Here is a 24,914-nt window from a genome sequence, read left to right as displayed (position 1 = left end):
TGTCAGTTTGTTCAGCATAATCAAAACGCTTGTTTTGTTATACACAGCTTGGATATGGTGCATGTAAAAGGTACAAGGACATGTCTCTTGTCCTGTGCAATTAATTTCTTCTTGGATGGAATGGTGCAGAGGCATGTGGCCTGGGGTATGTCACTCCGTATTCTCCCCAGATTTATGCTCGGCAGAATACACTGCTCTTCTCAGCCAAGGAGTGGTCACCCGGTAGATTTATAGAGAAAAGTAATTGAGCTGCATGGATTTACTTTGCCTTCCACTATCACTTTAACAGCATACAGAAAGACGTTCCAGTTATTTTCATGCTTGCTAATAGGTGGTATTACTCATGAATTATGTAACCAATTCATGCCCATCTCTCCTTTCAACGAGAACCACTTTGTGTATAGCTTACTCTTTAACTTGTTTCTCATTTTAGTAACTGAAATACTACATGGATGTCAACCATTGATTCCTTTTTCTATTCTCCCTGGCCCCCATCCTCTGGTGTCCACTTTTGTTCTTGGCAGAAGCTGTTGTTACACGTTGCACGGCTATGCTGCTCTTCATCAGCCAGGTGTCAAAAAAAGTGGAAGAGTTGAGATAATGATGATTGCAGCCTTTTGCCCTCCCCCACCTTGACCGGTTATATGAATGTTACTTAGTAAGCAGAATGTTCAGTATTCTGTGAACTTCAAATGTTGGCAGCAAAATTTGAGAAACAGAAAGGACTTAATTTTGACACCGTCTGAGAAATCTACTACGCAATTTATGATGGAGCAAGGGATGGATCCATGACCAACTGAGTTGCTACGGTTTCAGATGGTTTAGAATGATCTGAAGTAATCATTAATCATTTGCACTCTGGGTATGCAAATAACCTAGTTAGGTTTTTCTGTTTGGCTAGGGAACGGTTAACTTGAGCAACTTTTTTTTTAAACTTTCATTTGGCTGCAGCTAGTGTTTTTATTAAGTCCTTGAAAAGTCAATTGAGAACGAGACCTCCATGCCAAGCAGAAGGCAAATGAGACCTGTAGCAGGGGTATTTTTGCAGACGTCATTAAGTTAAACCGCATATGAGGAACAGAACGTCAACATTCAGACTGTGACCTGTTTGTCAACGTAAGCTGCTGCCTTTCAGAAATACCCCTGCTGCAAACCATATTTACCTTGAACTGTGTTACTGGCTTCAATTTTCTTTTATCTTTGTGACTTCCGTTGTGATGTTGATCGTCAACCTTTTTATTCTGGTATACCGTTTGGTACTGCCTTGGAACACCGCGTTCCCAGTGACATTCCCTGTATTTGTTTTCTTGGAACTTCGAGGGTTTATGTAATCTGATGCAGCTGGATGGGGGAAGAGAAAAGGGAGGGTTGTGTCAATGTTTTTTTTTTCAGATTTAGGGCAGAGCTTGCTAGGGCAGAGCTTCCTATCTAGTTGACGCCCACCACTTTCATTAAAGTTGGACTTCATTACTTGGATCGCCCAGACAAAGTTGAAAGGAAGTTCATGGAGGTTTTGAGCAATAGTCATATCTAAAGTGGGGCATTGTTTACAAGAGAGAACCCTAGCTGTTGCTCACTCCTGCTAGCCAGGCGGGTATCGCATAGCAGCTGCTCAAGATATTTTTAAATACCTCCTATTTTAATAGCCAGATAATGGTGCAGATACGTCGAGGAGCTGTAACTCCTGCCTCACGGCCAGCTGTTGTGTGTTTTGACTTCAGGCAGTGTCCACCTCCAGTGTCTCCTCGGACTGAGTCGGCTCCGATTCCAGTCCCTACACAGATTCGAAACTACCAGCGGATTGAGCAGAACCTGCATGTCACTTCTAGCCATAACACTAATCCCTATGGGTCACCCAGGTACATTATTTATTTGTATTCTGTGTGCTTTAGTATCCAATGCTAATATGCTTGTAAGAATTTTAACTGTTTAAAGAATATGATCGCATTTTCACAACTGTGTGATATCTTATTTTCCAAATTTCTTATCAGTAATTTAAAAAATTTCTAGATTTCCACCGACCTTGTACCATACGCAGTGCTGCATGTGCGATTTTCAATGCTGCCTCTATTATGATGTGGGTGTGGTGTAAGAAAAGTAACCGTATATTCTCCTTCTCAATCAGTTTCTGTCCTATAATCTTTAAAAATGTTTGTCATGATTTGATACTCTTGACAAATTTCAGTCAGGTGGAGAAAGCTTGTCAGCTGTTTTCCGTCCTAGTTTCAAGACAAGGCGGGGTTATAAGATTCGCTAAATGTTAACACTTTATTCCATTTGATGGACTGTTTGCTGATGCGCCAACTGATGCTGCATCATAAATGAAACAGTTCAATATGCAGCAGAGTGCTTGGGTTAAGCGAATGCTCCTGTAGCCAGAGAGGGATTTTTGCATTCATTTGCACCAGAGGATCTGTGCAATGTTGCCTTTGGTGCCTTTTGCTTTTGTGTCGGTGGAACTGGGGACAAGAATTTGAAGCTGATGCACAGATTTTTGTAATATGGGGACATGCGGAACGCTGCTCTTGCTCCTTTTTTGTGTTCTTGCTAGTTCTGATGTTGAGTTGAAGCTGCGTTAGTGTTGAAGCTCCTTATCTGGAGCTTGCAGGTCACTGTGCTATCAACTGAAATATGCCGAATGAATGGGAGACCTTCAGGTAACAGTCTGGAAATGAGTCACGGGTGTCAATGGGTCGAAAGCAGACAAGATTTCAAGCCAGAAGTAATTGGATGGAAGGCAGGGCAGGTGATAGTACTGATGAACTATTTTATAACATTTTTGTCTTTTTCTGAAAGGGACTTAGAAACTTACATAGAAATAGAAGCAGGATGAGGCTATTCAGCCCTCCGAGCCTGTTCCATCATTCATTATGATCATGGCTGATCATCAAATTCAATTCCCTGATCCTGCCTCTTTCTCTCTTTCGCTCTTCTCTCTCTTCCCCCCCCCCCCCCCCCCCCCCCTCCAAAATCCCTTTATCCCCAAGAGCTATAACTAATTCCTTCTTGAAATATCACCACATTTTGGCCTCAACTACGTTGGCACATTGGGCTGTGAGGGGAATTTTCTGACTGGTTTCTGCTTCAGATTTAGAATCTGCCCATCTGAGAATGTAATTAATGCTACATGGCCAGCCTGATTCCACTGGTCAACAGTGGAGGTACCCCATAAATCATTGCACATGTACACTCCTATAGACTCCGCTTTTTATAGAGCTATTGCAAGTTCTTTCCCGAAAGCATTCTTCACAATCTTCCCAAAGCATTGTGCCTAGAATTGGACACACTGCTCCAATTGGGACACCAGAGTTTTATAAAGCTTCAGCATGTGTTCCTTGCCTCTGTACTTCATTTTTCAAAATTCTTTATTGGGATGTGAGCATTTCCAGCAAGGTCAGCAATTGTTGCTCATTGCTAATTATCCATGAGAAGGTGGTAGCCAGTTGCTAAGCCTCTGTTAATAAAACCCAGTATCCCATATACCTTTTTAACTCTCATCTACCCTGCCACGTTCAATGATTTGTGTACACACTCTTGCACAGTCTAGCAGACTCACGAAGCTTCTCCATAAAATTAATTCCCAGTCTCATTCATGGTTTTGAAAGCGTTGCAAACAGAAGCGTGCCCTTGGTAAGGAAGAAAAACAATGCATGGATTAGCCTCCAGCAGGGTAAAAGAGGAGTTGGGAGTGTGTGATTGGCCATTCATCCTCTAGACACAAATTGGTTTCTGTCGCAGAATGCCCAGAGAAAAGACAAAGCATCCTTTTAATATAAGAGAGAAAATTAATTGCAAAAGGTTTCATGTTATGTGGGGCAGCTGCTGCTTCTTGGGCAGTCCCTCAATGTCGAGGATGACTTGTTTCCACTCTGGGGAGGTGGGCACTGCGGTGGGTGAATAGTCCAATCCTGGATCCATAGACTCTGTCACAGGTTTGGCAGATGGTGTTTGATGAGGTGGGTAGGACACTGTGGATTCTGTGCTCTCCTGCTTACGCTTGGCCTCCGTGTGCTCCGCGATGCTCAAGGTAATTGGCGCACCTGGGGATGTGCTTTCTCCAGTTTGTGCGTTCTAAGGCAAGCGATTCCCACGTGTTGATGAGGATTTATTTAGGGAGGCTTGTAGCATTTCCTCTGCCATCCTAGTGATCGCTTGCCATTGCGGAGCTCGGAGTCGAGCACTTGTTTCGGGAGTCTTATGTCAGGCAACGTGGCCTGCCAGTTGCAGCTGGTTGAGCGTCACCGGTGCCTCGATACTGGGGACATTGGCCTGAGAGAGGACGCTCGCGTTGGTACGCCTATCTTGCCAGTGGATTTGCTGGATTTTGCAGAGGCAATATTGGTGATACCGCTCCAGGGATTTGAGGGGCCTCTGTTCATTGTCCATGTTTCTGATGCATACAGGAGGGCGAGGACATGGCTGCTCTGTAGAACATGATCTTGGTACTGAGTTTGAGGTCTTCCTCAGGAGTCCGAAGACTGCACTGGCGCATGATGCTGGATTTTGTCATCAGTGTCTGCTCGCACCGAAAGGAGGCTCCCGGGGTGTGGGAAATGATTCACATTGTCCAAGGGCTCACCATGGATCTTGATGGCCGTGGGGCATTTTTGCATGGCAGTAGCGGTTGGTAGTGAACCTTTGTTTTCCAGCTGTTTGGTCGGAGGCCCATTCTCTCATATGCCTCGGTGAATGTGTCGACGGTGGTTTGTAGCTTGGCCTCTGCGCACACACCGATGTCGTCTGCGTACTGCAGTTTGATGAATGAGGTTGGGGTGGTCTTGGTTCTGTCCTGGAAGCATGGGGAGATTGAACAGTTTCCTGCTTATCAGCTTCAGGGTGGTGGGCTGGAGTGTTACTGCAAGGAAGATGGCGAAGAGCATTGGTGCGATGACGCAGCCCTGTTTGACTCCAATTTGCACACGTACTGGTGTGGTGGACCCGTTGGTGAGGATCGCGGCTTACATGTCATCGTGGAGCAGGCGGAGAATTTCTGTGGGCAGCCGAATTTGAGGAGGATGCTCCACAATGTGGGGCAGCATTGTATCCACGAGTCACCATTGTGGGAAAAGTCACTCCTACACCCAGCAACAGAAAACCTTAAAGATTAGAAAGGCCTTAACAATGGAGCTTGTATGTTATGCCACCTGGAGGACGGTCTCATGGGTGATTTGCTTTATAAAATCACAAGTCCAAACTAGAACCAATCCACAATCCGCTAAAACGTGTGGTGAAAATAGAACAAGTCATCTGTTATCATTAGTTAGTGAAGAGATAATTGCAAAGAAATAAAAGAGTGCTGATCATGTGGCATGAGTAGTGGGATAAAAAGTATTATTTGATGTTGAGTAGGAGTTGAGAGAGGTTTTTTAACAGCAAAACAGGATTCGGAGTTGTTAGAGTTGCACCAAAGGAACACTTGGACAGGTGGGCTAGATAGTCTTCTCCACTCTCCAGCAAGTTATTGCATCTGTCTTGTAATGGCAGTGAGTTCAGTGCTCCCTTGCTATAATAAAGAAAATTAGCTCGGACTTCCTTCATTCATTGCTCTCCAGTATTTCTTGCTGTAAACTGTAATTCTGCAAACAACAAGGAAGGACTGTGATGTTGATGCGTAATGTTGAGGGTCTGTTTAGCACACTGGGCTAAATCACTGGCTTTGAAAGCAGACCAAGGCAGGCCAGCAGCACGGTTCAATTCCCGTAACAGCCTCCCCGAACAGGCGCCGGAATGTGGTGACTAGGGGCTTTTCACAGTAACTTCATTTGAAGCCTACTTGTGACAATAAGCGATTTTCATTTCATTTCATTTCATTTTCATTTCATTTCATTTTTCAATGTCTGAGATCACGCTCAAAGAGCAGTCAGCCTAATGAGATACCCGAGGGCTTTGATCATGTGTGGAATACTGCCTTAGGAATAGTTACTACCTTTAAAATTCCCTTCCATTTTTAAATCCCTGCGTGGTCTTGCTACTCCCTATGTCTGTACCCTCCTCCAACTTTTTGAAATTTCTGCGCTGCTCCTACTCCAGCCTCTTGCACATCCCTGATTTTAATTTCTCTGCTATTGGTGACCATGTGTTCAGCTGTCCAGGCCCTAAGCTCCAGCATCCCCCCCCCCCCCCCAACCTCTCTACTATTCTTCCCTCCTTTAAGATGCTTCTTAAAACCTACCTCCGGCCATGCTTTTGGACAGATGTCCTAATATCTCCTTGTGTAACCCGGTGCTGAGTTTTGTTTTATTGCACTCCTCTGAAGCCCCTTGTGATTTTTAATGGCAGGTGCTATATAAATGCAAGTCGTTCTGTGCCCATTATTTCCTTTGTGAACTTTTCAGATCTGGAATGGTGAAGAGATCGAACACGAGCCCAGTAGGTTTTGTGAAGCCAGCATCTGGGTCGCCAGTTGCAGCAGATGCACCACAAAATCCAGGCCGCAGACTCTCCACTGGATCCTCCCGGCCTTACTCTCCTTCACCTCTCGGTATGTAAATGGAATTAATTCATAGTTTTCCCCCAGTTTTTTGCATATAAATTGCAGCACAAATTACATGAAAGGCAACACTTGCCCTGCATTCGCACCTCCCGTCGAGAAGTATTGAACCAGGAGTAATCTTTTCTGCTCCTCGATTCTGTTTGACGTTCTTTTCGATAATGATGGAGCTGTACCTCAAATGAACTGGCCTGCCTTTGCTCCATCCCCCTCGATAGCCTTACCTCACAAAAATCTGTTGATCTTGATCTCAAAGGTTTCAGTCGACTCAGTTTTGACAGCCCCTCGAGTAACAGTTTAGTTGCGCGAGGAAGTGCTTCGCAATTTCTCAAACGTGGTCTATCCATCACAAATCCATGCTGATTCTCTTTGATCAAGTGATTCCTGTTCAAGTTCTCAGTCAGTCATTGCCTATGATCAATTCCAGTAACTTCTATGCACCTGTTTAAATTAACATTTGTAGTTGTCTGGTTCTGCTGAAGTAATTAATGACATTTGCAATTTTCCAGTCTTAAGAGCGTAAGAAATAGAAGATTCCCGTAAGGCCCCTTGAGCCTCCTCCACTATTCGATGGCGATCTTTGACCTGTACTCCACTTTCCTGCCAGCTTCTCCCATCTCTTCATTCCTTGAGAGGCTAAAAATCTGTTTATCACAGCCTTAAATACACTCAACAATGCAGCATCCACGTATCTCTGGAGGAGCCCTCCTTCCCCCTTTTAAGGGAGAAATTTCCTTTCATCTCAGTCTGAAATGTTTGGCCTCTGTGTCCTGGTGCTCCAGATTTCCCAGCCAAGGGAAATAATCTCGTGTCTACCCTGTCGATTCCCTTCAAAATCTTATGCCTTGCATTTAAATTAACTTTAATACTTCGAAAATACACAAGAGTGTGCGCCCAATTTATTCCACCTCTCACAAGGCAGACCCCTTATTGCAGGAACGAGCCTCGTGAACCTTTACTGTGCTGCATCCAATACAAATCTATTTCTCCTGAAATATGGAGACCAAAACTGCACACAGCATTCCAGGTGTCATCTCACCGAAGCGCTGTACGTACAATTGTAGCATGGCAGAAGTGTTGAAATTTGGGAGTTTTGATTATCACTAATGCCTTCACAATTTCAGCATATTTCGTTTAATACCGATGGATGGAAACCGACAGGTATTGGAGATGCCTCTATCTTGAGTCCCATTTTCTCCGTTGCCATTTAAAATAGAACTATAAGTCCATTAAATTCGGCTCCTTGATTTATTTTCAAATTTTCTTTTTATCGGTGATATTTTGTCCTTTCCTTCATTGTGAAAATGATACAAAGTACCAAAATAACAAGTCCACCATTTTTTTATGTTTTCCGTTATAGTCTTGCCTTCATAAGTCTCTATTTTATCCACGTTTATCATTGGCGATATATATATGAAAGCTTTTGCTTTCACAAGTAAACTTGGTGGAACTGCAGTGATGGTAAAATTAATTAATTGACTTTGAAATTGCCTGGCAGAAAATTACCAACTATTTCGTGTTTCTGCAGTTGGGACTATCCCCGAACAACTTGGTCATTGCTGCTGTGGTTTGCCTCAGGGCCACGAGTCAAGGTCCAGGACCCCATCAGGTAAGCATTATAGAGAGAAGGAGCCAAAGTCCCATATACCTATTGTCCCAGGGAGTGTGCGTTATCAAGTAAAAAGGATATTAAAGCAAGTTTTTGTCCCAATGTGTTGCTGACTACTTGCTTTAGGGATGAAATTCAAAAACGAGATGGAAGTGGGAAGTCCTGAATTTCCTGTGCAGATATTTACAGACGAGATGCAAAGCCACTCAATGCCAGAGTGCAGCATGACAGGTTTATATAGGCAAAGCTTATTATAAACCATCGGGGAAACGTGACAAAAGTGTAACTGAAAGCGCTTCGGTATTAAGGCAAATATCGGCACACGCTTCCTTTGATTTCCGTTAGAAATTTCATATACATACATTCAGCTGTTTTGATTGCGAGGGGATTCCTTCCTTCAGATTCTCCATCTCTCTCACCTCCTTTATTATAATAATAATCTTTATTGTCACAAGCAGACTTACATTAACAATGCAATGAAGTTACTGTGAAAATCCCCTAGTCCCCACACTCCGGCACCTGTTCGGGTACACTGAGGGAGAATTCAGAATGTCCAATTCACCTAACAGCACCTCTTTTGGGACTTGTGGGAGGAAACCGGAGCACCCGGAGTAAACCCATGCAGACACGGGGAGAACGTGCAGACTCCACTCAGACAGTGACCCAAGCTGGGAATCGAGCCTGGGACCCTGGCGTTGTGAAGCAACAGTGTGGGATGGGCTGAATGTTCGTACCTATGTTCATACCTTCTTACCTGATTTCCTAATATTTCCATATGTAGCTCAATATAACATTTTGTCTTATGATTGAATTCCTTTGGATTCAAAGGAAGGAATTGGTTTGAAGTTTTTCTGATGCTATGTCAATAGCGGTTTGTGTTGATATTTTGTTCCCTCAATGTTGTGAGACTAACACCAGCATATTACTGTTTCCAGGTTCACCTTCTCCTCAGTCTCACTTATTGGGTGCCAGACTCCAGAGTGCCCCAACTCTTACCGACATCTACCAGAGCAAGCAGAAACTACGTAAGCAGCACTCGGACCCAGTCTGTCCTCCATCAGCAGGATATGGATGTAGCCATTCTCCACAGCCTAGCAGACCAGTCAGCCTTGGAACTTCCCCCACAAAGCACATGGGAACATCTCCAAGGAGCTCCGACTGGCTGCATAAAACTCCGTTGCCCACCATCATTGGATCACCAACAAAGGTATGCAAATATGTGGTGATAATACTAGTTCCATAGAATGGAAATATTCCTGGACTTATTGCTTTTCAGATGAATTAAAGTTTGCTATGTTTGTGTCACCATAGACCACTGCTCCTCTCAAGCTGCCTAAAACACAAGCATCTTCCAATCTGCTTGCCTTGGCTGTGCAGCAAGGGTTAACTGAGAGTCCACCAATGCAGTCCAAAGCCATGATGGACGCTAGAGAATTCTGCACCTATCATTATCGACAAACAAGTGCTAAGTGTGCAGCTTCTGAGGAGAATAAAACTACTTTTGGCAGGTACCATTTACTTTGTTCTTTGATATCTCTGCGATCCAGAATAGTACTTGACTTGTATTAACAAAAATGGTTAAATATGTTTCCTGTGCAAAAAGATAACTTGCTTTGAGCAACTGGCTGAGTTGGCTGGGATGATTTGCATTTCTTGTTAGTACAGATCCGAGTGAGTTTTATGTCTGGGCTGATGGACGCACGGTGGTGCAGTGGTTAGCACTGCTGCCTCATGGTGCCGAAGACCCGGGTTTGATCCCGGCCCCGGGTCACCGTCCATGTGGAGTTTGCGCATTCTCCCCGTGTCTGCATGGACCTCAACCCCCACAACCCAAAAGATATGCCGGGTAGGTGGATTGGCCACGTTAAATTGCCCTTAACTTTGGGGGGGATTGAGTACTCTAACATTTAATCAAATAAATAATGTCTGGGATGGGCTATATCTGACTGAAGAATGCATAATTGCAATACAGCTACCACATGGCATTGCTGTATCCTTCACTTTAATTATAGTATCAGCCTTGGCATAGAGCTCGCATTCCTGATTCCAAGTTCGAAGACAACACTGAGGGAGTGCTGCACTCTCAAAGGTGCCAGCTTTCGGATGAGTTGTAAACCTGAGGCTGTATCTTCTCTTGGGTAAATGTCAACAATCCCATGGCATAATTCAAACAAGAGCAAAGGAATTCTGCCCGGTGACCTGGGCAATATTTATCTCTCCATCACCATCAGTAAAACAGTGCATCTTGTCATATGACTGCTTGTGGTACTTTGCTGTGCGTAGATTGGCTTCCAAATTAGCATTTCCTACGTTACAGTAATACTTCATTGTCTGGAAAGCATTTTGGGACATTGAGGTTGTGAAAGGTGCTATACAAATGCAAGATTTTCCTTTCTGTAAAATATACAAAAAAAACCCCCACTATTTTGATGTGTATGCATTTGTAATGGCTTTGGTAACTATATATATTTTTTTAAAAGACCGTTGTTATGCATACAAAATAAGTTTTAAATCTTTTTATAGATCTGTAAGTACAGGAAAGTTATCAGATCAGGTGATAAAGACCACTTTTGGAGGGCAGACCTATCAAGGGAGCACTGATAGTCTCAATGCCGAACGGCCAATGGACACAGGTAAAGGAAATTGCTGGTTGCATGTCAATACCATTATGAGGACATCTCTTCAGTTCTGTTCACATGCTAATTACTTCTATTTTGTATTTGGCACCCAGTATCCATTTTATTATTCTCCTATATCTGCTCCACTGAAAAAGCTTTGCCATCAGTTTTCTCCTTTGTGTTTAAGCCCTTTTCATCTCTGTATGCGTGGCAACATTCTCCATGTAAAGGGCAACCAAGTGGCCATTTCCATTTTCCCAATAATGCCACCCTGGAACTGCCTGTTCAAACCTTGGATTCGCTTTCCTCCATTTTTCTGCTGCCGGTTTTTCAAAGATTAAATGAAAAAAACATGGGCGGGATTTAACTAAATGGGAACAAGTTCCATAGCGAGCACGTTTAGCCGTGTGTTTCACAGCACTCGTAGTGCCGAGAAACGCAAGGCTATAAAACGCGATCCGCGTCTGATGAGGGCCCTCAACGGGAAACACGTGACAGAGATCGCACACAACCTGTTTTGTACACAGGAGCTCCGCTCGCTGGAACTTTTCAGTGCAGCAAGAGATCAGGACACCGTTTTTAAATGGCTTCCCGAAGCAACCCTCAGCCCTAATGCACTCAATCAAAAAAATGCCAGCTTGTCACCCTGGCAATGCCAGGGCAGTACCAGCAGTGCCAGGGCACCATCTTGGCTAAGAGGCATGCTCCTGGGGGCCCCAATCCTCCCCTACCGAAGTGCCATTCCTTCTGGTCCCCATTTGTGGTGACCAGTGCTGAACGGCGCTTGCCTGAGGTCTCCGAGGCGAGGGAGATTGATCCCACGCCTCGGGTAACTGGGGAATCTGCACATTACAGTGAGGCTAGCTGTCCCGCTTTAATATGCAGATTTGCTCAAGTGATTTTGCCCGCAATGGGCAGGATTCACATTGCAACGTCTTGAGAGATCGAGTTAGACTTCACGAGGCAATGTGTGCCAGGTAAATCACGGGAGCGGGGACTCCCGGCTTTTATCAGCCACGTTGCACCGCGGAGCGCTGCTTTTTCGTGGCCATTAAACCCCGCCCATTGTGTTGGTGGGGAGCTAACGGTAGATGCTGGCCGCGGACATCTTCAGGCTCAGCTGTGGTTTCGCACCCACAGTAATTTGCCAGTGAGGATTCACTGCCCAGCCTCACAAATAGGTGTAAGGATGACTAAATGAGCAAGATAATGGAGGACTGAAGACCTCCCAGAACCTCCCAGAACCTCCCAGTACCTCCCAGTACAAGTTAACTCCTGATGGAGAGGAAGGCAGTGAGACAAAGTAAGAGATGGAGGAGTAAAGACATTTCTACATTTTGAATTGAATTAGTTAAACCTGTATTGTTGCATTTATCTGATACTCAGAATGACAGTATTTGACCTCCACTTTTGTATTCTGATGCATGCTCCCAACACCAGTGTATAATTAATCCAGAGGGAAAGGGCATTCTGAAGGCAGTATTCCATGACTGAGGTGCACTGCAGCAGCTTCATTGAACTGGATTCTCTTCTCCTTCCAAAGATGTCTTGCCTCTGATTGTCACCTCTCCCTGAAGGCCTAGCTGTAGGAAAGGGTAGAGATGCACTTGCCCCCGACCATTATACAGCACATGACATCAGTGCGAGCACACTGCTCAAAACCCGCCAGCTCATATATTTTAATTTAGTACAGAGTTGAAATAGTGCACAAAGTGTTCGCAAATTCTGTGGTTCTTGTCTGTCCTATTGAGGTGCTGTTTTGCAGTCTGCACATTTTGCACTATTTCTTCCTGTTTGCATGATTTATTTTTCTCTCTGCCCAGCTCCAGCAGGTGCTTCTGGTTTGACAGTGGGTTCCCCTGCCATGGTGATAGGAGTGAGCCCAAGGACTGTGGTGTTCACTGTAGGTTCACCACCAAGTAGTGTCACCCCTCCCCATAGCAGTCACATGGTCACCAGAACAAGGACAATGTCAGGTAAGACTTGACTGCTGACAAAATTAAAATTATACATGACTTTAGTCGGCTTGTAGCCTTCGCATTGAGTCACAGGTTACTTGGGGAAGGTGGTCAGCTGGTTTGGGGGAAGGAGAGTTAACTTCAAAGTTGTGGTTATCCATGAGACGTTACCCAAAGTGGTTTATTGATTCTTATTTCATGACATCGACACTATCACAATGCCAATTGGAAATGGTTCTGATTTTATGATGTATTTTAAAACAACATTAATGCAGCAGAATAATTTTATTTTTTTTACAAAGTTAAGGACCTGAAATTCTCCTTATTTTGGAAGTTACATAATTTTGCAACAGTTATGATTCCAGCTATCCCATCACCATGAGTAAATGCCTTTTTCTTTGCAGTTGGCTCAAACAGCCCACTCGGATCTCTCTGCTCCAATAGTGGACGGATTTGCATGGGATCTCCGCCAGGTGCTTACATGGGCACCTCGCCTCCTGGGGCAGAGGGCCCTTCAAGTTTGAAGTACATAACCTTTGGTACCTCGCCTCCCAGCTTAGAAGGATTTATCACATTTGAAGCTCCTGAACTGCCAGAAGAGACATTAATGGAGGTGAGTTCTCGTAACAGTTTGAATCAACATAGAAAATAGAAGCAGGAGGGGGCCATTCGGCTCTTCGAGCCCGTTCCACCATTCATTATGATCATGGCTGAGTATCAAGTTCAATACCCTCATCCCGCCTTCCCCCCTGTATCACTTGATCCCTTTGGCCCCACGGGCTATATCTAATTCCTTCTTGAAATCTCACACTCTTTTGCCTCAACTACTTTCTGTGGTAGCAAATTCCACAAATTCACCACTCTCTGGGTGAAGAAATGTCTCCTCGCCTCAGTCCTAAAAGGTTTACCCCTTATCCTTAAACTAGGGCTCCTCCACCATTGGAAACATTCTTTTTGAATCTACCCTGTCTAATTGTGTTAGAATTTTGTAAGTTTCTATGAGATCCCTCCCCTCACTCTTCTAAATTCCAATGAATATAATCTTAACTGACTTGGTCTCTCCTCCTGTGACAGTCTCGCTGTCCTTGAAGGTAAGACAAATGTCTTCCACTTACTCCAATGAATGGTAACCCTGGGCCACCAAACTGTAAATTCACGCATGTACTCCCTCGATATATAGATTCATTCCCTCAATATATAGATTCATATTAAACACCAGTGCATTTTCAGTCCCTGCCCAATAATGGAATCCAAGAAAAGATGATATATTCAATTCAACTTTACAGTGAAAAATGCAATGAGATATTCTGCAAGAAGAAAGTTACAAATGGTGAGCCTTAAAATTCATGAAGAAAGGACTGTCCTGTTTTTCAAAGCTTCCTGAACTACTGAATTAATCTTTCGATAAAAATAAATATAGCTTGGTATTGAATTTTAGAATGTAAGAAAGATGGAACATCGTTCCTGGACTTTCTCGCGGAACGTTAGGTGGAGGTCAAGAGTAGCAGCAACCCTGGGGCGGGGGGGGGGTTGGCTCATTTTTATTATTGTAAGGGGCGTTTGCCCCATTTTTTTCTTTCAGTTTGTTGGATAGTTTAATGTTTAGTGGGTTAAGTTGTTGGAGGGGATGGCGTAAGGCCTCCCTTTTTACTTTTCATATGTATATTTTCTTTCCTTTTTGAAGTGTTTTGTAAAAGTTTATTGAAAAACTGGTACCAGCAAAACCCTGTCATCCTGAAAAATGCTTGAACTGTGTGGGCTGATCCATGTTTAACTCTATATTGCTTAAACACCACAAATTCTGCTGCTTGCTTTGTTCTTTGGCCTCTCTCTGGTTATAGAACTGCTTCATTAAACAGTTCTGCGCACATTTAACATGACCAATCCACCTGACCTGCACATCTTTGGCAGGAAACCGGAGCACCCGGAGGAAACCCACGCAGACACGGAGAACATGTGAGCCCCACACAGACAGTCAGCCGAGATCTGAATTGAACCCAGGTCTCTGGCGGTCTGAGGTAGCAGTGCTAACCATTGTGCCGCCCGATATATTCTATATATAAACCACCCATAAAGCCTGTTAATTATTCTTTATGCTATGGATTAGCTAATATTGGGGAGATATGAATTCTACAATTGGACAATCAGTGTGTAGATTATAGTGAGTTTTAAAGGTTGCCAGTGGTATTATGCAGAACAGCGAGTAGAAAAACTTTTGTTGGTTCTGGCCTAGGCAGTTGTGCTTGCTTTGCCCCTGTGAAGGTAGGAAAGATTCCTGAATCTGCTGTTGATGGCAGGAGTGGAATGATAACCCGAAATGTTACTGCCTTCAGAGGCCCAGCAACAAAAACACAGCTGTTTTGTGCCTCTACACCTCCAAATGCAGTGATATCATGTTTACCCCAAGGCGTCATACCTGGGAATACTGTACGCAACAGTGCTGCTTCGGTAATGAGGAATGTCTGCTGTGGAACCTGGGTGCACAATTATGGGCCACCTGAAGGTGTCGACGGATGTTTGCTGCCTGAATTTCCCAATCAGTGTGACATCTTTCACAGATTCCCATTTGTTGTGGTTTGCAGCTGTCTGACAAACACGAGGCCTTTCAGCCTTTTGTCTCATTGGCGCCTCAGAGGGGCTGCAGCAGATACAAAGCCTGTTTCTCTAGCTGTTATTTTCCTACGCACCAAAACAGGAAACGGCCTGAGTCTTATTTATAGTTGTACTCTTTGAAAGAGTGTGCGTTGCTAGCAGGAGGAAGGAAGGAGACAGTGCAGCAGACTGTTGCTTTCTGGATTGTTGTGGCTTTTAAATCTTTTTTTTAAATCTGCAGCTGACGGAAAACAAGTTTTTTTGAGTGGGGTGGAAGGTTTTGTGTTGTGTAACAGCTGTTGTTAAAGCAGATAATAACTTGACATGGCTGTGCAACTATTAAATGCTTGAGAGACTTGAGTAGTTTGTTTACCAGAGACAACAAATCTGTTCTCCAGTCCCCTGCTGAACTTTTCTGAGCCGGCTCATCATGTGACACTTTATGAATGTGTGCATTTGGCACCGTCAGCTGCTGTTGCATCACTTGCTTCTGCGGGGGGTTGAAAGAGAACAACTGAGATGCAAACAAAGAAACAGCTCCGATGTTAGGGGCTGGAACCTCCCCCTCATCATGGCGTACGATACACTTCATCGGCTCTGCTGCCTGCCACTGTTATTTGGTCTTGATTTGTGAAGTCAGTGAAAAGACCTTGATATAAAATCTTTATTTTCTTTTTCCAGTTTGTTTTTTCGACCTGTCGGTTTCAGAAGTATTGAATTGTTTTAGTATCCTTGTTGCCAACGTTTATCAAGCTTTAAATGTAAAGCACATATTATTCTGGGTGACCAGATATTATTTTTATTGATCCCTCTGGCTATACTTTGCCCCACTTCCCCTGGCTAAACTGCTAGGGCAAGTCTGCAGTCTCTCCTTCAGAGACTGCAGTCTCTCCTTCCTTCCCTATGTACGGTATGCGTTGTCTGTAGAGCATGCAAGAAACAATACTTTTCACTGTATGTTAATACATGTGACAACAATAAATCAAATAAAATCATCTTGCCTTTCCTTTTAAAATCCTCATTCTCTACTGCCCCGTGCCAAGTTTCTCACTGAAATATTCTCACCACTTTCCTCAGTCAAGGTGCCCAGGTAACTTCTCGTGCTCACGTCCATCTCGACCCGCCTTGCCCCCTGCTCTCTGACTTCAACATTATCCCGTGCTCCTTTAACCCCTCCCTCCCTGTTAGTTCACCTACTGACATTGGCAGCTGCTTCCTACATCTTGCCATCTCATATTGCCTTTCTAGTTCTGTCATCTCAATCGTGAACAGGACCACTTCTTCTCTCTACCTCCTTTGTATCCCTCATTGCACGCATTCTCTTTCCAAACCGACTTCCAGGTTATTCCCTATTTTAAAAAAAAAAAAGTATTTTCTCTTCCCCCCCCCCCCCCCCCATGTCATTTTCAAATTTAAAAAAAAAAATGTTGTTCATTCATACGATGTGGGCATCACAGGTTAGGCCAGCATTTATTGTCCATCACTAATTGTCCTTGAGATGGTGGTGAGCTGCTTTCTTGAAGCATTGCAGTCCATGTGGTGTAGGTATACCCACACTGCTTTTCGGGGGGGGGGAGGAATTCCAGGAACTTGATCCAGCAACAGTTGAGGAACGGCGATATATTTCCAAGTCAGGATGTTGCGCTTGGAGAGGAACCTCCAGGTGGGGTTATCCCACATGTCTGCAGCCCTTGTCCTTTTAGATGGAGCGGTTATGGGTTTGAAAGGTGCTGTCGAAGGAGCTTTGGTGAGTTCCTGAAGTGCATCTTGTAGATAATACATACTGCCACTGTGCATCAGTGATAGCGGAATTGAATGTTTGTGGTTGGGGTGCCAGTCATGTGGGCTGCTTTTGTCCTGCACGGTGTCGTGCTCCTTGAGTGCTGTTGCAGCTGTTGCCGTACAAGTTCAAATTAGACTTTCCAGCAATAAAATCAACCTCAACATCTACCTTGTCGAGCACTCTTTAAGAATTTTCTCCTCAATCATAGAATAAATAACTTTAACAATCAACTTAATTATCCTCAATATAGTTAACGCTGCGGGGTCGGTTAACTCGGGGGAGGCAGTGGCGTAGTGGTATTGTCGCTAGACTAGCAATCCAAAGACCAAGGTAATGATCTGGGGACCCGGGTTTAAATCCCATCGAAGCAGGTGGTGGAGTTCAAACCATTAAATATCTGGAATAAAAAGTCTAATGATGACCATGAAACCATTGTCGTAAAAATCCATCTGGTTCACTAATGTCCTTGAGGGAAGGAAATCTGCCGTCCTTACCTGGTCCGGCCTACATGTGACTCCAGACCGACAGCAATATGGTTGACTCTTAAATGCCCTCTGAAATGGCCCAGCAAGCCACTCCGTTGTATTCAACCAACTGCTACAAAAACACAAAAAGGTCATCCTTACTAACATCTATGGGCTTGTGCAAATGTTGTCACGCAACAGCCTGACACAGTCATACTCACACAGAATCATACCTTACAGACACCACTATCGCCATTCCTGTGTATTGTTCTGTCTTACCGGCAAGACAGACCCAGCAGAGGTGGAGACCTAGTGGGAGTTGCCCTGGGAGTCCTCAACATCGACTCTGGACGCCATGAAGGCGAACGCATCAGGTTAAACATGGACAAGGAAACCGGCTGATTTCCATGTACCGTTCACCATCAGCATGTTGGAACACTGAGGTTGGCATGGGTGCGGAATATACTCTGGGTGAGGCCCTTCAATGCCCTTCACAAGAGTGGCTCGGTAGTACCACCTCAGACAGAGCTGGACGTGTCCTAAAGGACACAGCTGCTAGACTGGACCACCTGCATCATGTGAATCGACAAGAGGAAAAAACATACTTGGCCTCACCAACCTGCCTGCTGCAGTTGCATCTGTCCATGACCGTATTGGTAGAAGTGACCACCGCACAGTCCTTGTGAAGACAAAATCCCATCTTCATATTGAGGATACCCTCCATTGTAACACACTGCCACTGTGCTAAATGGGATAGACTTCAAACAGATCTAGCAACTCAAGACTGGGCATCCATAAGATGCTGTGGGCCATCAGCAGCAGCAGAATTGTACTCAACCACAATCTGCAACCTCATGGACCAGCATATCCCCCACTCTACCTTTATCACCAAGCCAGGGGATCAACCCTGGTTCAATTAAGAGTGCAGGAGATATGCCAGGAGCAACACCAGGTGTATCAAAAAAATGTGGTGTCAACCTGGTGAAGCTACAACAGGACTACCTGTGTGCCAAACAGCATAAGCAGCAAGCAGTAAACAGGGGTAAGCAATTCCACAACGAATGCATCAGACCTAAGCTCTGCAGTCCTGCCACATCCAACCATGTATGGTGGTGGACAATTAAACAACTCACTGGAGGAGACTCCAGAAATATCCCCAACCACAACGATGGAGGAACTCAGCCACACCAGTACAAAAGACAAAGCTGAAGCATTCACGACAATCTTGAGCCAGACGTGCCGAAGGAATGATCCATCTCGGTCTCAAGAAATCCCCAGCGTCACAGATGTCGGTCTTCAGCCAATACGATTCACTCCGTGGGATATCAAGAAACTGCTGTAGTTACTGGATACTGCAAAGGCTATGGCCCCTGACAATATTCCGGAAATAGTACTGAAGTCCTGTGCTCCAGAACTTGCCGCGCCCCTAGCCAAGCTGTTCCAGTACAGCTACAACACTGATATCTACCCGGCAATGTGGAAAAATGCCCAGGTGTGACTACACAAGAAACAGGACAAATCCAACCCAGCCAATTACTGCACTATCAGTCTGCTCTCCATCAGCAAAGTGATGGAAGGAGTCATCAACAGTGCTATCAAGTGGCACTTACTCAACAATAACCTGCTCACAGACGCTCAGTTTGGGTTCCGTCAGGGTCACTCGTTCAAATATGGACAAAAGAGCTGAACGCAAGAGGTGAGGGTGACTACCCTTGACAGCAAGGCAGCATTTGACCAAGTATGGCATCAAGGAGCCCTAGCAAAACTGGATTCAATGGGAATCGGGGGAAAACTCTCCGCTGGTTGGAATCATACCTGGCATCAAGGAAGATGGTTGCGGTGGTTGGAGATCAATCATCTCCGCTCCAGGACACCACTGCAGGAGTTCCTCAGGGTAGTGTCCTAGGCTCAACCATCCTCGGCTGCTTCATCAATCACCGACCGCCCTTCCATCATAAGGTCAGAAGTGGGGATTCTCGCAGATGACTGCACAATGTTCAGTACCATTCGCGACTCCCCAGATAATGAAGCAGTCCATGTCCAAATGCAGCAAGACCTGGACAATATCCAGGCTTGGGCTGACAAGTGGCAAGAGAATTTGCGCCACACAAGTGTCAGGCAATGACCATCTCCTACAAGAGAGGATCAAACCATCGCCCTTTGACATTTAATGGCATTACCATCGCTGAATCCCCCACAATCACTATCCCAGGGGTTACCAGTGATCAGAAACTGAACTGGACTAACCATATTAATACTGTGGCTACCAGGGCAGGTTAAAAGCTAGGAATCGTATTGGGAGGAACTCACCACCTGATCTCCCCCCCCCAAAAAAAGCCTGTCCACCATCTACCAGGCACAAGTCAGGAGTGTAATGGAATACTCGCCACTTGCCTGGATGAGTGTTGCTCCAACAACACTCAAGAGACTCAACACCATTCAGGACAAAGCAGCCCGTTTGATTGCTCCTCCTTCCACAAACATTCAAACCTTCCACCACCGACGAACAGTGGCAGCCGTGTGTACTATCTACAAGATGCACTGTAGGAACTCGCCAAGGTTCCTTAGGCAGCACCTTCCAAACCCACGCCCCATCCATCTAGAAGGACAAGAGCAGCAGATACCTGGGAACCCCACCACCTGGAGGTTCCCCTCCAAGTCACTCACCACCCCGACTTGGAAATATATCACTGTTCCTTCACTGTCACTGGGGCAACATGCTGGAATTCCCTCCCTAACAGCACGGGTGTATCTACACCTCGGGGACTACAGTGGTTCAAGAGGGCAGCTCACCATCATCTTCTGAAGGGCAACAAGGGATAGGCAATAAATGCTGTCCCAACCAGCGACCCCCACATCCCGTAAATTCATTTAAAAAAAACATTGGCAAGACGGCCAGCGTGTGGATCAGATTAACAGCAACGGTACACATTTCAATTCCCATTCTGGCTGGCGTAGACTTGGTACCATTCCTTAACAGAACATTGATGACCAGGGGGCCTCCCATGTCTCCGTCCACGATTATGCTTTGCAAAGTACTGCAGTTTTCCTTTACTTTCTGCAGGTTCTGATATTCTACCGCTCTCACCACCTGCCATCCATGTATTGGAAGGATTGCAGGTTGATAATCAATGCTATGGCCCAGATATGAGCACACTTTATGTGGCCATCAAGTCCTGGAGTGGGACTTGAATCTGGCTCAGAGGCAGGGGTGCTGCCCACTTGTGTTTTCAGACCCTTTTGTTGCCTTATGTAATTTGGAACAACACAAGCTGCCACTTGATGCAGTTTTGAATAAAAGATGCTCCAGACTTTGAAGTGAGTTCAGTGTGTTTTATTGAACTATTAGCACAGTTCTCAATGAGTTTGACTCTGCTAATCTAAATGTAGTAACTCAGTCTAACTGAACCAGCCTTGCTCGAAGCCACGTGCTGGGATGTGATGCTGAGGATACACCCTGTCTCACTCTGTAGATGTTGATCTGTGGAAAGAGGCGGGGTGTGAGTACCTCATCCTTTTTATAGTGAGATACCACCCCTGAGTGTCCTGACTGTTGATTGGCCGTGTCCTATTCTATGTGTTCATTAGCTGCATGTTTGCAAATCATGACACTTTTGTATCCTCTCCCTATCCGGAGTTAAAAAATCATGACATTTTGCCATGATTTGTTTGGCAACTAATTACTAAGGACCTGCCTTGGGTCAGAGAGCTCGTGAAGAAGATACTTAAAATCAGGAGTTAATGGCTTTTACTCAATGACTTATTGAAGTGAAATTGATCGGTTTCAGTTGGCTGAACTACAGTACGGCTCGAGTTTGTTTTAAAAATAAAAATTCAGAACCAGAGTTAACTTTTCCTTCTGCCTGTCGATTGCAGAGAGAGCATACGGATACCTTGCGCCACCTGAATACAATGCTGACGTTTGCAGAATGCATTATGGACATTGCAATGATGAAAGGAGGCACTTGGGACCTGGGGACATCTGCCGCTTCTCTCTACCAAATCCAGGAGAGTGTAGTGGTGGACCAGATCAGTCGTCTCAGCAAGGAGTGGGGGTTAGTAGTACTTGCAGTCATTTACCTTTCTTGTACAAGTGGGATTTTGGGGGGGAGGGGGGGTGAAGGGCGTGGGGAGGGGTTGAAGGTCACCAAATCTACTATACGGCGCGGCTCAAAAACCTAGACATCCTGTCAATCAAAATTTATTATTCTGAATTTATTTTGTTTAAAAGCACTCCACTAGCTGTCTTTCTTTGTGTTGCATTTAGGAAGTAGCATCAAATATCACTGAATCGCTTGCATGACTTTGTACCTTCTGATAACAATAGAGCACAAAGCAGCTCTTTTAAATTCTTATCGGTGACTGCAGCTCTCTCTTGGGTGTTGTACTATGTAAACTCCATTTTTGTGGCGGTTCTGTTGAGTGACAAGTAAAACACAATTCTGGTGATCCTCCTGGCATTTATTGCTGATCTGTTCATGGGCTGGCAGTGGTGAATTAAGTTGTGACTCCTGTCCGGTGGTGATATGTAAATTTTGAGTGATTTGGAACAATCCAATCGTTTCTCTCCTCCAAAAATGTTAACAGTAACAGACGTGGATCCCTACAGTGCAGAAGGAGGCCATTTAATAATAATAATTGCTTATTGTCACAAGTAGCTTCAATGAAGTTACTGTGAAAAGCCACTAGTCGCCACATTCCGGCGCCTGTTCGGGTTGGCCGGTACGGGAATTGAACCCGTGCTGCTGGCGTTGTTCTGCATTACAAGCCAGCTATTTAGTCCACTGTGCTAAACCAGCCCCTTTGGCCCATCGAGTCTGCACCGATCCTCCGAAGGAGTATCGTACCCAGGCCCCCCCCCCCTACCCTATCGTCCGCAACCTCACCTAACCTTTGGACACAAAGGGGCACGTTAGCATGGCCAATCCACCTAACATCGTTTGGACTCAGGAAACTCAGAGCCCCTGGAGGAAACCCACGCAGACACAGGGTGAACGTGCAAACTCCACACAGTCACCCATAGTAGAAAGGTGGAAAATGGTGACTGAAATCTAAATGGTGAATGAAACCTAAAATGATTTCCCCGCCCCACTCCCCCCGTCCATCAAAATGTACATGCATGTTTAAGCTTTCCATTCACCCGCACCAGCTAATAATAATCTTTACTGTCACAAGTAGGCTTACATTAACACTCAGTGAAGTTACTGTGAAAAGCCCCTAGCCAGATGCTCCTAGGATACTGCCACTCTGATTAGTTGCTAGATGTTTCAAAGGAGTGTCTTGAGAAAACAAAATCCCCCGAGTTTTCTTTCCTGCCACTGTGGAAAATATCTGCCTTTGGCTGGTCTATGATTGAGAAGCAAGGTAGCTTACAGCAATATGCTGCATGCGAGGAGCAAAATGTATCCTCAATGGTGAACTGAAGCATGAATGATGATCACAGCTTCGTCCTCCCTGAACACTGCTGCTTTGCACAGCCCGCCTTTTCTTCCTGAACATAGAACATTACAGCGCAGTACAGGCCCTTCGGCCCTCGAAGTTGCGCCGACCTGTGAAACCACTCTAAAGCCCATCTACGCTATTCCCTTATCGTCCACATGTCTATCCAATGACAATTTGAATGCCCTTAGTGTTGGCGAGTCCACTACTGTTGCAGGCAAGGCATTCCACCCCCTTACTACTCTCTGAGTAAAGAACCTACCTCTGACATCTGTCCTATATCTATCTCCCCTCAATTTAAAGCTATGTCCCCTCGTGCGAGACATCACCATCCGAGGAAAAAGGCTCTCACTGTCCACCCTATCCAATCCTCTGATCATCTTGTATGCCTCAATTAAGTCACCTCTTAACCTTCTTCTCTCTTAACGAAAACAGCCTCAAATCCCTCAGCCTTCCCTCATAAGATCTTCCCTCAATGCAGGCAACACTCTGGTAAATCTCCTCTGCACCCTTTCCAATGCTTCCACATCCTTCCTATAATGCGGCGACCAGAATTGCACGCAATACTCCAAATGCGGCCGCAACAGAGTTTTGTACAGCTGCAACATGACCTCATGGCTCCGAAACTCAATCCCGCTACCAATAAAAGCTAACACACCGTACGCCTTCTTAACCCCCTCAACCTGAGTGGCAACTTTCAGGGATCTATGTACATGGACACCGAGATCTCTGCTCATCCACACTGCCAAAAATCTTACCATTAGCCCAGTACTCTGTCTTCCTGTTATTCCTTCCAAAATGAATCGCCTCACACTTTTCTGCATTAAACACCATTTTCCACCTCTCAGCCCAGCGCTGCAGCTTATCTATGTCCCTCTGTAACTTGTAACATCCTTCCGCACTGTCCACAACTCCACCGACTTTAGTGTCATCTGCAAATTTACTCACCCATCCTCCTACGCCCTCCTCCAGGTAATTTATAAAAATGACAAACAGCAGTGGCCCCAAAACAAATCCTTGTGGTACACCACTAGCAACTGGACTCCAGTCTGAACATTTCCCATCAACCACCACCCTTTGTCGTCTTCCAGCTAGCCAATTTCTGATCCAAACTGCTAAATTACCCTGAATCCCATGCCTCCGTATTTTGTGCAGTAGCCTACTGTGGGAAACCTTATCAAACGCTTTACTGAAATCCATATACACCACATCAACTGCTTTACCCTCATCCACCTGTTTGGTCACCTTCTCAAAGAACTCAATAAGGTTTGTGAGGCACGACCTACCCTTCACAAAACCGTGTTGACTATCTCTAATCAAATTATTCCTTTCCAGATGATTATACATCCTATCTCTTATAAACCTTTCCAAGATTTTGCCCACAACAGAAGTAAGGCTCACTGGTCTAAAGTTACCGGGGTTGTCTCTGCTTCCCTTCTTGAACAAGGGGACAACATTTGCTATCCTCCAGTCTTCTGGCACTATTCCTGTAGACAAAGATGACTTAAAGATCAAAGCCAAAGGCTCAGCAATCTCCTCCCTAGCTTCCCAGAGAATCCTAGGATAAATCCCATCTGGCCCAGGGGAATTACCTATTTTCACACTTTCCAGAATTGCTAACACCTCCTCCTTATGTACCTCAAGCCCTTCTAGTCTAATAGCCTGTATCTCAGTATTCTCCTCGACAACATTGTCTTTTTCCTGTGTGAATACTGACAAAAACTATTCATTTAGCACCTCTTCTATCTCCTCGGACTCCACGCACAACTTCCCACTACTGTCCTTGACTGGCCCTACTCTTACCCTAGTCATTCTTTTATTCCTGACATATCTATAGAAAGCTTTAGGGTTATCCTTGATCCTACCTGCCAAAGACTTCTCATGTCCCTTCCTGGCTCCTCTTAGCTCTCTCTTTAGGTCCTTCCTAGCTAACAGTGGGACATAGGATGTTTCAGGTATTT

At 45.0% G+C, this 24,914-nt stretch overlaps 1 protein-coding gene across 4 annotated transcripts in view; it reads left to right on the top strand.

Annotated features, from left to right (window-relative positions):
• ulk2 (unc-51 like autophagy activating kinase 2) overlaps window positions 1-24,914 on the top strand; it is a 130,129-nt gene that overhangs the window by 97,318 nt on the left and 7,897 nt on the right. For 2 of the 4 annotated variants that reach the window (XM_072469864.1, XM_072469868.1), the window contains 9 exons: window positions 1,722-1,859; window positions 6,336-6,481; window positions 8,019-8,099; window positions 9,035-9,306; window positions 9,411-9,607; window positions 10,623-10,732; window positions 12,541-12,693; window positions 13,080-13,288; window positions 21,391-21,569. In XM_072469864.1, the coding sequence (XP_072325965.1) occupies window positions 1,722-1,859; window positions 6,336-6,481; window positions 8,019-8,099; window positions 9,035-9,306; window positions 9,411-9,607; window positions 10,623-10,732; window positions 12,541-12,693; window positions 13,080-13,288; window positions 21,391-21,569 (1,485 nt within the window). The remainder of the gene's footprint in view (window positions 1-1,721; window positions 1,860-6,335; window positions 6,482-8,018; window positions 8,100-9,034; window positions 9,307-9,410; window positions 9,608-10,622; window positions 10,733-12,540; window positions 12,694-13,079; window positions 13,289-21,390; window positions 21,570-24,914) is intronic. The other 2 variants (XM_072469865.1, XM_072469867.1) reach the window with 2 other exon arrangements.

The sequence above is a fragment of the Scyliorhinus torazame genome, chromosome 12, assembly GCF_047496885.1.
Source record: "Scyliorhinus torazame isolate Kashiwa2021f chromosome 12, sScyTor2.1, whole genome shotgun sequence".
Lineage (NCBI taxonomy): Eukaryota > Metazoa > Chordata > Chondrichthyes > Carcharhiniformes > Scyliorhinidae > Scyliorhinus > Scyliorhinus torazame.
This window is presented reverse-complemented; position numbering and strand designations above follow the sequence as displayed.